At 52.2% G+C, this 14976-nt stretch overlaps 1 protein-coding gene across 2 annotated transcripts in view; it reads left to right on the top strand.

The window, feature by feature from the left end:
* The first annotated feature begins 3247 nt into the window (after positions 1-3247).
* Positions 3248-14976, top strand: part of HDGFL2 (HDGF like 2) — a 17777-nt gene continuing 6048 nt past the window's right edge. For both annotated transcript variants that reach the window (XM_024745958.1, XM_024745957.1), the window contains exons 1-5: positions 3248-3409; positions 5716-5792; positions 5887-6025; positions 11416-11607; positions 14816-14932. In XM_024745958.1, coding sequence (XP_024601726.1) covers positions 3338-3409; positions 5716-5792; positions 5887-6025; positions 11416-11607; positions 14816-14932 — 597 coding nt within the window. In that variant the 5' untranslated portion in view covers positions 3248-3337. The remainder of the gene's footprint in view (positions 3410-5715; positions 5793-5886; positions 6026-11415; positions 11608-14815; positions 14933-14976) is intronic.

The raw sequence follows: 14976 nt of genomic DNA, 5'->3' as shown, positions 1-14976 counted from the left end.
TCTATGAATTTAACTCCTCTGGGGACCGCCTATAAGTGGACTCATACAGTATTTGTCCTTTTGTGACTAGTCTATTTCACTGAGCATAATGGCCTCAGGGTTCATCCATGTTGTAGAATGTGTAATAAATACTTTTTTAGTATAGGTATGTCACAAATATTGCATGGAACATACTTACCCTAAAAAAGTATTTGTTGCATATCTACAATTCAGATTTAACTGGTAATCCTGAATTTTATCTGGCAATGTTACCTACAGCCTTTCTTCACACAGCAGCCTAAGGAATCTTTTTTATTTTTATTTTACTTATTTTTTAAAATAAATTTATTTATTGTATTTATTTTATTTTTGGCTGCATTGGGTCTTTGTTTCTGCGTGCGGGCTTCCTCTAGTTGCCGCAAGTGAGGGATACTCGTCGTTGCGGTGTGCGGGCTTCTCATTGTGATGGCTTCTCTTGTTGCGGAGGACGGGCTCTAGGCGCGCAGGCTTCAGTAGTTGTGGCTCGCAGGCTCTAGAGCACAGGCTTAGTAATTGTGGCGCACGGGCTTAGTTGCTCCGCGGCATGTGCGATCTTCCCGGACCAGGGCTCGAACCCATGTCCCCTTCATTGGCAGGCGGATTCTTAACCACTGAGCCATCAGGGAAACCCCAGGAATCTTTTTAAAAACAGCTTCATAGATATATCATTTACATACCCTAAAATTCACCTTTTTAAAGTGTACAATTCAATGAATTTTACTATATATTTACAGAGCTCTAGGACCATCACCACAATCTAGTTTTAGAACATAGGGTGATTTTCCATCACCTAAAGAAACCTCATACTCCTTTGCAGTCACTCTAGATTCCTACCTTCAGCTCAAAGCAAATACTGATCTACTTTCTGTCTTGAAAATTTTGCCTTTTTTGGACATTGTATCAAATGTCATATGATGTTGGAATCATAGAGTATGTGATCTTATGTCTGGGTTTTTTCACTGAGTATAATGTTTTGGAAGTTAATCCCTGTTGTAGTGTGTATTGGTCCTTCGTTTCTTTCTCTTGCTGAAGAGTCAGCAGTAAAATTCATCATCAGGATATACCACATTTCGTTTATCCATTTATCCATAGATGGCCATTTGGGTTATTTCCCCTTTTTGGTTTTTGTGAATAATGCTGTTATGACTATTAGTTGTATAAATTTTGGTGTGGATGTTTGTTTTCATTTCTCTTGGGTAGATACATAGAGTTGGGATTACTGGTTCATATGGTAAGTCTTTGTTTAACTTTGTAAAAAAAAACCCTGCCTTTTTGAGATGTATTTCACATGCATAAGGATGTTTCTTGAGATTAAAGTATTATCGCTGTACCCTGTGATCAAATCCCTCCAGGTTTTTTTCCCCCAAGAAGTTAAAATAAAACCCAAGCGTGTTACTGATATTCACAAGGCATACGATAGGTCCTTAACGGACCCTTTTGCTATCCGGTCTGCCCTAAATGCCCTCCCAGCGCCCACCCCCCTACCTGGACCTATTTCTAGTCATCTTTGAACTCTCTGGTTAAACTACTATCTCCTCCAGAAAATACTTCTGTTCCCCCATGATAGACGAAGCCTCTGGCATTACTCAGCTTTTTTTTTTCTTTTTCCTTTTTTTAAAAAATTGAAGTATAGTTGATTGACAATGTTGTGTTAATTTCTGCTGTACAACAAAGTGATTCAGTTATACATATACATACATTATTTTTTATGTTCTTTTCCGTTATGGTTCATCACAGGATGTTGAATATACTTCCCCGTGCTATAAAGTAGGACCTTGTTGTTTTATTCAGCTCTTTCTTCTTTTTTTTAAAAAATAAAATTATTTATTTAATTTATTTATTATTTCTGGCTGCGTTGGGTCTTCGTTGCTACTCTACGTTGCGCTGCATGGGCTTCTCACTGCAGTGCCTTCTCTTTTTGCGGAGCATGGGCTCTAGGCACACGGGCTTCAGTAGTTGTGGCACGCTGGCTCAGTAGTTGTGGAGCCCACGCTTATTTGCTCCGCTGCATGTGGGATCTTCGCGGACTACGGCTCGAACCCGTGTCCCCTGTATTGGCAGGCGGATTCTTAACCACTGCGCCACCAGGAAAGCCCAATTCAGCTCTTTCTTAAGCATCCTATTTTACTCAGAGTTCCTTCCCTGGGTCTTAATTACAAAGAAATTAACATTTCTTTCCCCTGCAGACGTTGGATACTTCAGGAGCCGGAGTAACAGCACCTAAGTACTTCCAGTATTTTCTGCTGCCAGGCACAGTTTCCAGCGCCTTAGGGGCGGTGATGTCATTTAATTCTTACTCCCCTATAAGATCTGTACCATTATGAGTCCCGTTTTACAGGTTGGGAGACTGAGGCAGAGGTTACCTAACTTGGCCAGGCAGTGCTCAATACATTTTTCTCGACTGAATAAGTATGTATATTGGGTATTTTGTGGCTCTGGCATATGGTGCTCAATGGTGTCGTGAGTGAAGAAATAAGTGTTTTGTGAATTTTTTGGCTGTTTATCCTCAGACCCCCACATGACCAGTCCCTACCCCTAAGCCCCGCCCCCTCGAGCAGGCAACGGCGCGTCCCTATTTTGAGTTGAACCTTGTCTCTTGCGATATCCAATGGCGGACAGCCGCTTAAGCCTTTCCTCCTGTGATAGCTAATGCCGGTTCTCTACCTTGAGCCGCTCCTCTCGTGGTACCCAATGCCCTTCAGCTCTATATTATGCCCCTCCTCCCAGGAGCGGGAGGCTATCAATGACGCGCCCCCTACAGTGACGCGCCCCCTACAGTGATTGGGCCTTCTTTCCTGTGGTAATCCAATAGCATGTTTCCTACTTAAGGCCCCTCCTCCTGTGGCGTTCTATGGCCCGCCCCTCTACCCTAAGCCCGGCCCCGAAGGAGCCTGGCTGCCTGCCTCTTCTCTCCCAGAGCGCCTGTTTCTCTCCTCCTACCTTTCCTCTTTCACCTCCCTTAACCTCCGTCCCCTCCCGTTAGGCTTCTGGGTCACGCCCCCTTGGCTCTACGCGTTATCCAATCCCGTTAACTTGCTCAGCTCCAACCCCTCTTCTCATTGGTCCCCCTGCTCCTCTATCCCCCGCACGTGGTCCTGAGCGACGGCGTCGCCCGCCCGTGACGGCCTGAAGGCGGGACTTCCGGCGAGGGGCAGGCCAATAAACACGCTCCGACCCGCTACCTAGGCCGTCGCCCCCGCCCCCTCGGCGCCCTGTTCCCGCCCCCGGCTTCGCCTCCCCTTGCCGCCGCTGCTGCCGCCGCCGCCGCCGCTGCCCGTGCCGCTGCCGCTTCCCGCGGCCTGGGTCTCCCGCCGCCAGCATGCCGCACGCCTTCAAGCCCGGGGACTTGGTGTTCGCCAAGATGAAGGGCTACCCGCACTGGCCGGCCCGGGTGAGGCCGCGAGGGAGATGGGCCAGGCGACGGGGGGTTGGGGGTGGGGTGGGGCAGTAGGGGCCCCGGGCCTGAGGGACCCGCGCTCCCGGGGTCTGGGGGACTCCGGGCCCGAGGAACCCGCGCGCCTGGGGTCTGGGGGGACCCGGGCCTGGGGGACTCGCGTGCCTGGGGGTCTGGCGGTCCTCGGCCTGAGGAACCCTCGCGCGGGGATTGTGCGGGAACCTGGGCCAGGAGCGGTCCCGGGCCTGAGCAACCCGCGCGCTGGAGGTGCGGGGGGCCCCGAGCCTGGGGGACCCGCTCTGGGGGTCCCAGAGCCGAGGGGTATGGGGTTGAGGGACCTGGGGCCTGAGGAGCCAGGGTTCAAATCGGAAGGAGTTTGGTGGGTGTGAGGGGAGCTGAGGAATCTGGTATTTGAGAAGAGGGTTCAAACGAATGGGAAGGAGGTTCTCCGGGCTGAAGGACCTCTTTATGGGGGGCATCAAGAAGCCAAGCTCTGAGGGGCTGGGGGTCCTCAGCCACGTATGAAGGGGGCCTAGGGATAAGGGCTCCAGTAAGGGAGAATGGTTGAGGGTCAAGGTTGAGAGGTGCTCAGCAGGACCAGGGCTGGAAATAGGGCTGGGTGCTGTGTTCACAAGGTCGCTGGAGCTGAGGGGACTGGATCTGAAAATGTGGGGCATCAGAGACCGGAGATTGGAATAAGACTTGTTTGGGGGATCCTGGGGACTGGTGCCGCCCGTCCCCCAGGGCTCCCCCACCAGACCCTGGTGGAGGAAGCTGGTGGGGGCACAGGGTGGAGGGAGGGCTTGGGGTGGGTGGAGGGAGGGCTTGGGGTGGGTGGAGGCATGCTTGAATCAGAGGCCAGCCACGGGGACTCAAGCTGGAAAGAGAGAGCCCCTGAGGGAGGGGGCTGGGCCCAGGGGACTTTAGGGATCCCCTCTGGAGGAAGCTGGGATCCAGAGAACCCAGATGATTCGAGGGGTCCAGTTCTGAAGGGAGTCTTGAGCGTGAGTCTCAGAACTGCAGAGTGGAGTTTCAGGCACTGTCTGTGGGGCAGGCCAGTGTGGAGGAGGGACCAGGAGGTTGTTGCCATCCCCAGGTCTAAGTTGCCCCAGGACTGAGGTTGGTGGAATATGCATGTTAGGACTGAAGGAATTTGGAGGGGGAGGCAGTAGAAGCATGAAGCTGAAGGCTCGGCTGGAACACAAGGAGCTCAGGAGTTGCCTGGGCAGTATTGTGGGGTGCCTGGCGATTTCATCCTCGTTCCCTGCCAGACCCTCCTCCCTCTGGGTGGAAGTAAGCAGGAGGGCATCACACAGAGCTGGGCGTTTGGTTGCAGAGAAGCCGCCACAGGATGCCAGGAGTGGGCTCAGGGACTGCTAACTAGGCAGCCCTGAGCGTGGTCCTTACAGGTGCTGCCGCTGAGATATCTGTGCCTCAGGCTCAGAGGCGGGTCCTGGGTGAGGTCAGAGCAGAAGCGGGCCTGGAAGGCATGGCAGGCTGGTCCTCAGGGTGATGGAGTTTGGGGATGCGTCTGTGCAGGAGCGGGATGCTTGGGATGGGTGTTTGGGGCCCAGGGCCCAAGGACTTTGAAAAGTAGCCCAGAGAACTGAGGAAGGAAGCTGGGTGAGAGGGGCAGGGAAGGTTCCAGCAGCTCCCAGGCTTTGAAGAGGACGGGAAGGAATTAATGGGGACCAGAGAACCCACCCTAACCTGATTTGCTCGGGCTTACTTTCTTGGAAGCACCAGAGTGATAAAACTTTACGGGCACTTCCCTTCCTCCCAGAGTACCAGCTTCTCCCTCTCCTCCGCGCCCCACTCCAGCTGGCTCTCTTAAGCCCAGAATGCTTCCAAGCACCTGATTGGAAGGGAAGGGGCTGCTAGCCTCCTGTGGGGAGATGACTGACAGCTGCTGGAGCCCATGGGCCTATAGGGAGAGGGTGGGACTTCCTGGATGCTCGGGGCCTGTCTCCTGCAGCCCACCCCCCACCCTCTGCATCCTTGGAGCTGCCAGCTGCAGCCTCTGGTAGACTGATCACCGATTGCCTCTTTGCGGGAGGGGGTCCCGTGGGAGGGTCCTGGGAGTTCACGGAAGCTGGGCTTGGCCCCAGCCCCTGGCTGCTCAGAGGACCGTATTTGGCTTTGCCCAGGTGAAATACCTACCTTGGGTTCCTCTGGGGAAGGCTCCCCTCCTCCCAGCGTGCTTTCCCCCAAGTAACTTGGCTGTTTTCCTGGTCACTTCCTGGGTCAGTGGGTGAAGCTGTCCCCCACCCCCCAGCCACCCCCTGACTGGCCTATCACTGCAGATCGATGACATCGCCGACGGTGCCGTGAAGCCCCCGCCCAACAAGTACCCCATCTTCTTCTTTGGTACCCACGAAACGTAAGTGTCCCCCGCTGGGGGTGGATTTTTCCCAGCTGTTGCCTCCCGGGGTGGCCTGGCTCACCTGGGCTCGGCCCGTGGTTCTTTTCTCCAGAGCCTTCCTGGGACCCAAGGACCTGTTTCCCTACGACAAATGTAAAGATAAGTACGGGAAACCCAACAAGAGGAAAGGCTTCAATGAGGGCCTGTGGGAGATCCAGAACAACCCCCATGCCAGCTACAGTGCTCCTCTGGTGAGTCGGTGCCGGGGGTGGGAGGCTGGCGGGGGTCAGCGGAGCCCAGGTGAAGCAGGCACTCGAGCACGCTGAGGACCAGAGGTGGTCTTAGCTTGTCCCACAGAGAAAGGAGAGGCCTCTGGGACAGGGCTCCTCCTGCTGGGCGCCGCTGTTGTTTGGGGCCTCATCATTCTCCGTGAGGGCGGTCCTGGGCACTGTCGGGGTTGGAGCAGCATCCCTGGCCCCACCCACTCGATGCCAGGAGCTCCTTCTTTACCCAGTTGTGACAACCAAACATGTCTGCAGACATTGCCAAGTGTCGGGTGGAGGGGTGCAGGATCCCCCCTGGTGAGACCCACTGCTCTAGGATTAGCCTAAATGTGAAACAGCATCGTTAGAGCTCCTAAGAAACCTTTTGTTTCTAAGGAGAAAAATTTTTTTCCTTTCAGTAACACCCTTTCCTTCCCCCATTACTGCCAGATTTCAAACTCAGAAAAAGGTTGTAGTTAGTAGACGTGAGAGCTCTTGCTCAGGTGGGAAAGAAGTGCTAAGAGTCAGAGATGACATTCTCAGTGGCAAATCAGTGTCTGGAAACATTCAGGGAAAAAAGGGAATTTAGAGAAGTTGAAGTTAAATTCGTAAAAAAGCCGTGGAAAGCTGAGGAAGGATGGCAGAGGGGTGCCTTGCTCTGGGTGTTTTGGGGCGAGGTGCAGACAAGGGGAGTCGCGGGGAGGTGGAGTAGCCTGGCCTCAGCAGGGGTGGGCTCCAGGTGGGCCGGGAGACCTGGCGAATTGACTGCAGAGCTCAGAGCTCTGCTGTTAGGGAAGAAACGGACTTGCCGCGTGGTCTGTGGGCGGGGAAGCGGGAGTCGGAGAGGGTCTGGTTTGTGTGAGAGAAGGACCGAGTAGTTTTGTAGCATCTGGTCCTGCTTGAGAACTCGGGATCTCAAGATGGTCTGGGTGTGCCTCTCCTGTGCCTTCCATCTACCCACCGACCCGGCAAACACTCCTGTGTAGACCCTGGCTGCACGCATGCCATGTGCTGCACTAGGGACCAGGAATCCTAGGTGATGCAGACACGCCTCTTGCCTTCTGGGAGCTCACAATCTAGAACCTGGGGTCCGTTCGAGAGCTCTCTCCAGTGCTGAGGGTTTGGCAGCCTCTTCTCAGGGGTCCAGGCCCACGTTTCATGTGTGTGGTGCCTTTTACCTCCCGTGATGGGTCTGGGAGATGGACGTTCCCCCTGCTTTGGTCCCCACCGTCTCTTCAGGCTTTGCACATTTCCCACTTGGGTAAACGGATCGGAAGTTGCTGAAGGTAGCTGAGTTTCATGAGACCGTATTCTGGCCCCAGCTCAAGTGCTGGTTAGTCTCGTCCTAAGCTTATTGCCTCCTGGTGAATCATACACCATTTAATGTTTATTACTCACCCTCAGCCTGTGAAGTACCGTGTAGATGCCTGCCCTCAAGGAAATGAAACTCAAAAATGGTGTAACCTTGACATTAAACCCGCCCCATACAGACTCCCCAGGTTGAGAAGTAGGTATAGGTGTGAGAGCATATTACTGCTGTTTGGTTCTCTGACCCATCTGTGCCTCCAAAAGAACATTGGGTTAAAAATGCAGATCCCTGGGCCCCACCCCAGAGGTTTAGGTGTGGTAGTTTAGGGCTGAGGCCTGGGCACCTTGAGGTGGTTCATCCCCCGAGTTATCTAGATGCTTCTGATGGAGCCAGTCCACAGCAGGCTTTTGGAAGCACTGCTTGGAGGGTGCCCGGGCAGTCTGTCTTTTCATCCTATAAGGTTTTACTTTAGTTTTACGTTTGGAGTGGGAGTACAGACTCCTGGTACAAGACTGAAAAGTACAAAAGGGCATACGGTGCGGGATCAGCCCTGCCTCGCGGCCGTTCTGTGTAAGTTTCCTCTCAAGGTAGCCCTAGCTACCAGTTCCTTGTGTGTCCTTCCAAGATTCTTTGTTCACGTAAAACCCTACATAGCTTGCTTTTTTGAAGCATGTAATGCTCCACTTGGCTTTATTCCCCCAATTGGTCTCCCTCGTCTGTGCAGAGAACAGCTTTATTCTTTTTGACAGCCTTAGCTCACTGTGCTCCCACCAGGAGCGTACGGCAGGGCCTGTTCCCGCACCCTCCTGCCAAGCCAGGAGGTGGAAAAACGCTATCTCAGTGCGGTTCCAGCTATATCCAGTAATCCCGAGATGGGCTGGGTAGGTGGAATCTTTTCCGTCTTACAGCTGAGCACGCTGAGGCCTGGAGTGTTTGCTTGATTGCCGGGAAGGACCCAGCTGGAACGTGAGGCCTCAGAGACCTGGACCAGGGTTTTTCAACTTCTCTCCCTCTCCGTGGGGCGTCCTAGGCACTGTGGGCTGTTGAGCAGCATCCCTGGCCCCGCCCTCTCGATGCCAAGACACCCTCCCCCCCCCAGCATCTTGAAAATTTGAATGTCTAGACATTGCTAAATGCCTCCTCGGGGAAAGAATCATCCCTTGTTGAGAAGGATTGACCTAGAAGGATCCCAGTTGATACATCCTCGTGACCTGATAGAGGAGGTAAAGGGACCTGTCCCAGTAGCTGGTTCGAGCTGAGCTGGAACTAAAACCCAGGCCTCCCGTCTCCCAGGCTGAAGTTCTTTTCTGGTCGGTACAAGCCAGGTGGGGTCCTGGAGGGGCAGGTGGGCATGGAGAAGGACCTCTACACATGGATCCTGGGGTAAGAGCCCTGCTGTGTGGATGCGTGGACCTGGGTTCGAGGCCTGGCTCTTCCTCCTGTTCACCGTGTTCTTTGGGGTTTGATTGACGTCACCTCTCGGAGCCTCAGTTTCCTCATCTAAAACAGAGGCTTAGGGTACGACAAGCTCTCGTGGGGCTGTCGGGGGAACACGGTGAGCCAGTGCACATCAGGCACCCGGCACAGGGGTGCAAGGTATTGGGGACCGAGGAGGCCAGGCTGGGCCTGACCTTCCCTTTCCACCTCTGTCACCCTCCCGACCCATTAAGACAGTGAGAGGGGGCTTCCCTGGGGCTCCAGGGGTTAAGACTCTGCACTCCCAATGCAGGGGACACGGGTTCGATCCCTGGTCGGGGAACTAAGATCCTGCATGCCGCGCCGTGAGGCCAAAAAAAAGAGAGAGACAGTGAAAGAGACCAACACTCATCACTCATCTCACTCAACCAGTGGGTCTCGGGATGGTTGCAGGTCAGCTGGCTCTTGGCCTTTATTTCCTGGTTCCTCTCTGAGCCACCAATGTTCCTGTCCTCCAGATGTCTCCATGGGGATCGGATTTCCCAAAACTTTTGCTGGCAGGTAGTTAGGTCTCATGGGGCGAGCCCAGGAGATGCAGAGTTCCTGGCTTTATCCCCAAAGCACAGTGCGGGGCAAGTCACTTACCTTCCCGGAGACCTTGTTTCCCCACTTATGGAACATGCCCACTCGTCCCAGTCGCCTCCCCGGCTGTCGAGGCGCACATCTGGCCACAGTTGGTTGAGCGCTTAGCAGAAGCAAGCCGGGGTTTGTAACAGGCAGTAGCTGTGTCCAGTGGGCCAGGCTTCAGGGCCCAGCAGAGCTGGCTTGCACCCCAGCTCTGTCGCTTAGTCGCCGTGTGATCTGGCTCCATCACGCCGCCTTTTGCCTCGTCTGCAGAGTGAGAATGACAGCTCCCCACATGTTACACGGAGAGAGATGATTCCTCGTGTCTGCTAGCTCTCACTGCCACGAGGCTGACTCCGTTCCTCCCGCAGACAATCAGCAGGGTCCTGGACCCTCCATTTAGTCATTCACACTGCTGTTTCCCCCGTGAAGAACCGGGGACGTCCTTTCCCTTCTCCACTCACCAGGGGTGCCCCAGAGAAAAGCGACACCCCGGAGGAGAGGCGTGAGGGAAATCCACCTGACAGTCTGATGGTTCTCTCTCAGTGTTTCAGGTTTGGGGCTTCACCTACTTCGTGTGGCACTTTTTACCCTTTTTTTTTTTTTTGTTTTAATTTTTGGCTGTGCCACACGGCATGCCAGATCTTAGTTCCCCAACCAGGGATTGAACCCATGCCCCCTGCAGTGGAAGCATGGAGTCTTAACCACTGGACCAGCAGGGAATTTCCCTGTGTCATATTTTAGATCCCACATATAAGTGATATTGTACGGTATTTGTCTTTCTCTTTCTGACTTACTTTGCTTAGTATGATCATCTCTAGGTCCATCCATGTTGCTGCAGATGGCATTATTTCATTCTGTTTTATGGCTGAGTAATAGTCCAATGTGTATACACACCACATCTTCTTTATCCATTCATCTGTTGATGGACATTTAGGTTGTTTCCGTGTCTCGGTTATGGTAAATAGTGCTACTGTGAACATAGAGGTGCGTGGATCTTTTCGAATTATAGTTTTCTCTGGACATATGCCCAGGAGTGGGATTGCTGGATCATGTGGTAGCTCTATTCTTAGTTTTTTGAGGAACCGCCATATTGTTTTCCATGTTGGCTGCAACCACTTTACATTCCCCCCCACCACAGTGTAAGAGGGTTCCATTTCCTCCACACCCCCTCAACTCTGGTCTGCTCACATGGCCGTGGTCGGTCTCCCACTAGATTGTAAGCTCCCCAGGGGCAGGGCCATGTCTGGGCGCTCCCACCTCCCTAGCACAGTGCCTGGCACCTGGCTGCTGCTCACAGATGGCAACTGAGTGTGCAGACAAGACCGGCACGCGGCTAGCACCGAAGAAGTGCAATCTACGTGTCTGCTATTTTTGCGGCTGTTAGCGCCTGAGCAGGCATTGTGGCTAAAACAGAAACAGAAGTGCCTGGAAGTTCGCGCCCAGAGGTCCTGTCCTAGCTCATTTTCCTCCTCATTAGTAATTGTAGTAATAATCATGTTTACAAAAAGCAAACCTCAATGGACCTCCTGCCAGTCTGGGCACTGTCCTCAGTACATGCCACTTCTGTCTCACCCTCGCCACAGCCCTGTGAGGCCAAAGTGGTGTCAGCCCCGTTGCTCAGATGGGGGATGAGGCACACAGGGGCTTAAGTCACTGGCCCAGGGTCTGCCCTCAGATCCTGCAGTGCTTGAATCCTAGCGGCTAGCCCACACATGCCCATCTCGCCCTGCCTCATCAGTCCTCAGAGCTTTCTGTTTTGTTTTGTTTTTTAATATTGTTTGGCCGTGCCGCACGGCGTATGGGATCTTAGTTCCCCTACCAGGGATTGAACCCACGCCCCCTGCATTGGGAACACAGTGTCTTAACCACTGGATCGCCAGGGAAGTCCCCCTTGGAGCTCTCTGAGCCTCAGTTCACGCATTTGGAGAGCGAGCAGGCCAGACCCTGACACTTGAGACCCGGCCAGTGGCTGCTGCCCTGTGGGCCACGCCTGGTGGTGACCTGCTGTCTCTGTCCCCACCCCCAGCCGGTGAGCTCCTCCGACAGTGAGGCCCCTGAAGCCGATCCGGCAGTTGGCAGTGAGGACGACGAGGACCGGGGGGTCATGGCGGTCACAGCCGTGACCGCTGCAGCCGCCAGCGACAGAATGGAGAGTGACTCGGACTCGGACAAGAGCAGTGACAACAGCGGCCTCAAGCGGAAGGCAGTGGCCTTGAAGGTAGGGGCGCGGGGGTGGGGCGGGCACAGCCGGCCTGTGGGGGGCTGTGGCCCTCCCTGCTCCCTCCACAGGTTCCGTCTGGCCGTCTGCTTTTCTCCTTCTCCGGCCTTTGCTTCTTTCAGTTTTTAGTACATTCACATAGTTGTGCCAGCATCCCCTCTGTCAGTTCTAGAACTTTCCATCACCCCAAAAAGAAACCCCGTCCTCACTGGCAGTCCCCCCACATCCCCACCTTCATTCCCTAGTACCTAGGAATCCGCCTCTGTGGAACTTGTCTGTTCTGGACGTTTCCCATCAGTGGAATCACACAGTGTGTGTCCTTCTGTGCTGGCTTCTGTCACTGAGCATCGTGTCCTCAGGGTCCATCCACGTGGTAGCGAGTGTCAGGGCTTCTCTCCTTTTCATGGCTGAGCGATATTCCCGGGTATGGCCCGACCACACTTTGTTTATCTGTCATCCGTTTATGGACGTTCGGGTTGTTTCCACTTTGGGGCCATCACAAATAACGCTGCTGGGAACATTCGTGTACAAGTTTTTGTGTGGATGTGAGTTTTGAGTTCTCTTGGAGAGATTCTCTTTCCTGCCTTTTTTCCCCTCTCCTCTGCCTTTTGACTGCTTCCGAATATTTCGGTGCACAATGAAAGGACCGGGACCTAGCAGCAAATTCTTTTGATAGAGTAAGGCATTGTTTTTATGATTTTTAAAAATAACATTTGCTTTTGGTTCCATTTATAACAATAAGCCATGCTCATCGTAGATAAGTTAGAAGATGTGAAAAGCATAAAGAAGCCAGTGAAAAATGCCCGAACTATCTGAGGGGGTTTCTGTGCCAAGGACTAGAAATATCCTGATGTGTTTCTCTGTGATCTTGTGTGTGCCTCACAGGCGGGGTGGGTATGTAAAGTATGGAATTGGCAATCATGCACGTAATGTGTCTTGCTGTTTTTCCACCCAATAGATGAGCATTTCCTTGTCCTTAAACGTTATGATTATTTTTTAATATTTTATTTATTTATTTATTTGGCTGTGTCGGGTCTTAGTTGTGGCACGCGGGCTCTTCGTTGTGGCGTGCAGACTTCTCTGTAGTTGTGGCACGTGGGTTCAGTAGTTGCAGCACGTGGGCTCTCTAGTTGTGGCGTGTGCCGGCTCTAGAGCGTGCAGGCTTAGTTGCCCCGCAGCATGTGGCATCTTACTTCCCCGACCAGGGGTTGCACCCCCATCCCCTGCATTGGAAGGAGGATTTTTTTTTTTTCTTCTTCTTCTTTTTTCTTTTTTTCCTTTAACATCTTTATTGGAGTATAATTGCTTTACAATGTTGTGTTAGTTTCTGCTGTGTAACAAAGTGAATCAGCTATATGCACACGTATATCCCCATATCCCCTCCCTCTTGCGTCTCCCTCCCACTCTCCTTATCCCACCCCTCTAGGTGGTCACAAAGCACCGAGCTGATCTCCCTGTGCTATGCGGCTGCTTCCCACTAGCTGTTTTATATTTGGTAGTGTATGTAAGTCCATGCTACTCCCTCACTTCGTCCCAGCTTACCCTTCCCACTCCCCGTGTCCTCAAGTCCATTCTCTACGTCTGTGTCTTTATTCCTGTCCTGCCCCTAGGTTCTTCAGAGCCTTTTTTTTTTTTTTAGATTCCATATATATGTTAGCACACGGTATTTGTTTTTCTCTTTCTGACTTACTTCACTCTGTATGACCGATTCTAGGTCCATCCACCTCATTACAAATAACTCAGTTTTGTTTCTTTTCATGGCTTATTCCATTGTATATATATGCCACATCTTCTTTATCCATTCATCTGTCAATGGACACTTAGGTTGCTAGAAGGCAGATTCTTAGCCACTGGACCACGAGGGAAGTCCCTGGTATCGTTTAGAAGTCCCTGTTGTTTCTGTTTACAGTTACTGAAGGAGTTAGACAGAAATATCTTGAAAATAAATGGCCCCCCCATCCTACCCCTTAGGTATTAACCACTACTTGTAGGTCAGTATGTATTCAGGTTTTGTCTTTTTGGGTTTTTTGGCCAACTTTGCGTTAAATGAATATGTCATTATTACAACACCTTTCCCCCACACTAGGGAGGCATTTAGATGACCTCTTCCCTCGTAACCCAGCACCCTAGCTGGGAACACACCTATTGGTGTTCCTTTCCCCATTTTGGGGGGTGTGGCTATGGCTTTCTGCCAGGTCAGCTTTGTGCTCTCTCTCTCTAGTTAACGTTCTTTTGTCACTCTTTTTCTGTGTGTCCACCATCTCTTCACGTGGTCTCCCTCTGTGCATTTCTGTGTCCTAATCTCCTCTTCTTATAAGGACCCCAGTCATATTGGGTCAGGGCCACCCTAATACCTCATTTTACTTTAATTATCTCTTCAAAGACCCATCTCCAAATAGTCACATTCTGGGGTCCTGGGGGTCAGGTCTTCACTGTATGCGTTTTGGGGGAACACAGTGCAGCCCATCGTACCCTGGCCTTGGTCAGGCCCCGGAGGAGGTGAGATGCTCTCAGTAAGCGCTTGTGACGAGAACCAGCGAGTCTGGGCTGTAACGGGACAGAGGCAGAGGTGCATCGTACCTAAACCCACACCCTGACGGGGAGGACCAGGCGTCAGTGGGCCGAGATCTGTGTCCAAAGCTCAGTCCTCTTTGCCTCCTCAGTTCTTCCTTTATACAGTTTCTTAAATTGGCTTCTTTGAGTGAGCATCTGGGAGTCTGTGAACCCCTGAAACCTAATTCAGAACTGTATGTATGTGTGTGTTTAAAAAATCTTTCTTATTGAGGTGAAATTCACATAAAAAAATTAACCGTTCTGAAACGTACAACTCAGTGGCATTTAACAGAAGTGGTGCAACCACCACCTCTATCTAGTTACAAAACATATGTGTATGTGTTTTTCTGGGGGAAGGATTCCTGGTTTGTATTCTTTATTTTTTTTAATTGTAGTAAAATACACACAACATGAAATTCACCATATTAACCATTTTTAAGCGCACAGTTCAGTAGCATTTTACATTCACATTGTTGGGCAACCATCCCTACCATCCATCTCCAGAACTATCTCATCTTCCCAAACTGAAACTCTAGGATCAGTATCCCTGGTTTTTATCAGATTCTCAAAAGGGTCCCTGTCCTCCTCCCCCCAAAGTTTCCCGAGCACACGGGCTTTCTCAGTTGCTGATGTGTCCGGGCTGCTCCCCTTCCAGATGTCGGTCTCAAAACGAGCTCGAAAGGCCTCCAGTGACCTGGATCAAGCCAGCATGTCTCCATCTGAGGAGGAGAACTCGGAAAGCTCCTCCGAGTCAGAGAAGACCAGTGACCAGGTGAGCAGCTGGCCGGACCCTGGGGAGGGATGCATGGGGTGGGG

The sequence above is a fragment of the Neophocaena asiaeorientalis genome, unplaced genomic scaffold (assembly GCF_003031525.2).
Source record: "Neophocaena asiaeorientalis asiaeorientalis breed wild unplaced genomic scaffold, Neophocaena_asiaeorientalis_V1.1 scaffold357, whole genome shotgun sequence".
In the NCBI taxonomy this organism is placed as follows: Eukaryota; Metazoa; Chordata; class Mammalia; order Artiodactyla; family Phocoenidae; genus Neophocaena; species Neophocaena asiaeorientalis.
Note: the sequence above shows the minus strand (reverse complement) of the source record. Positions and strands in the feature narration are given on the sequence as shown.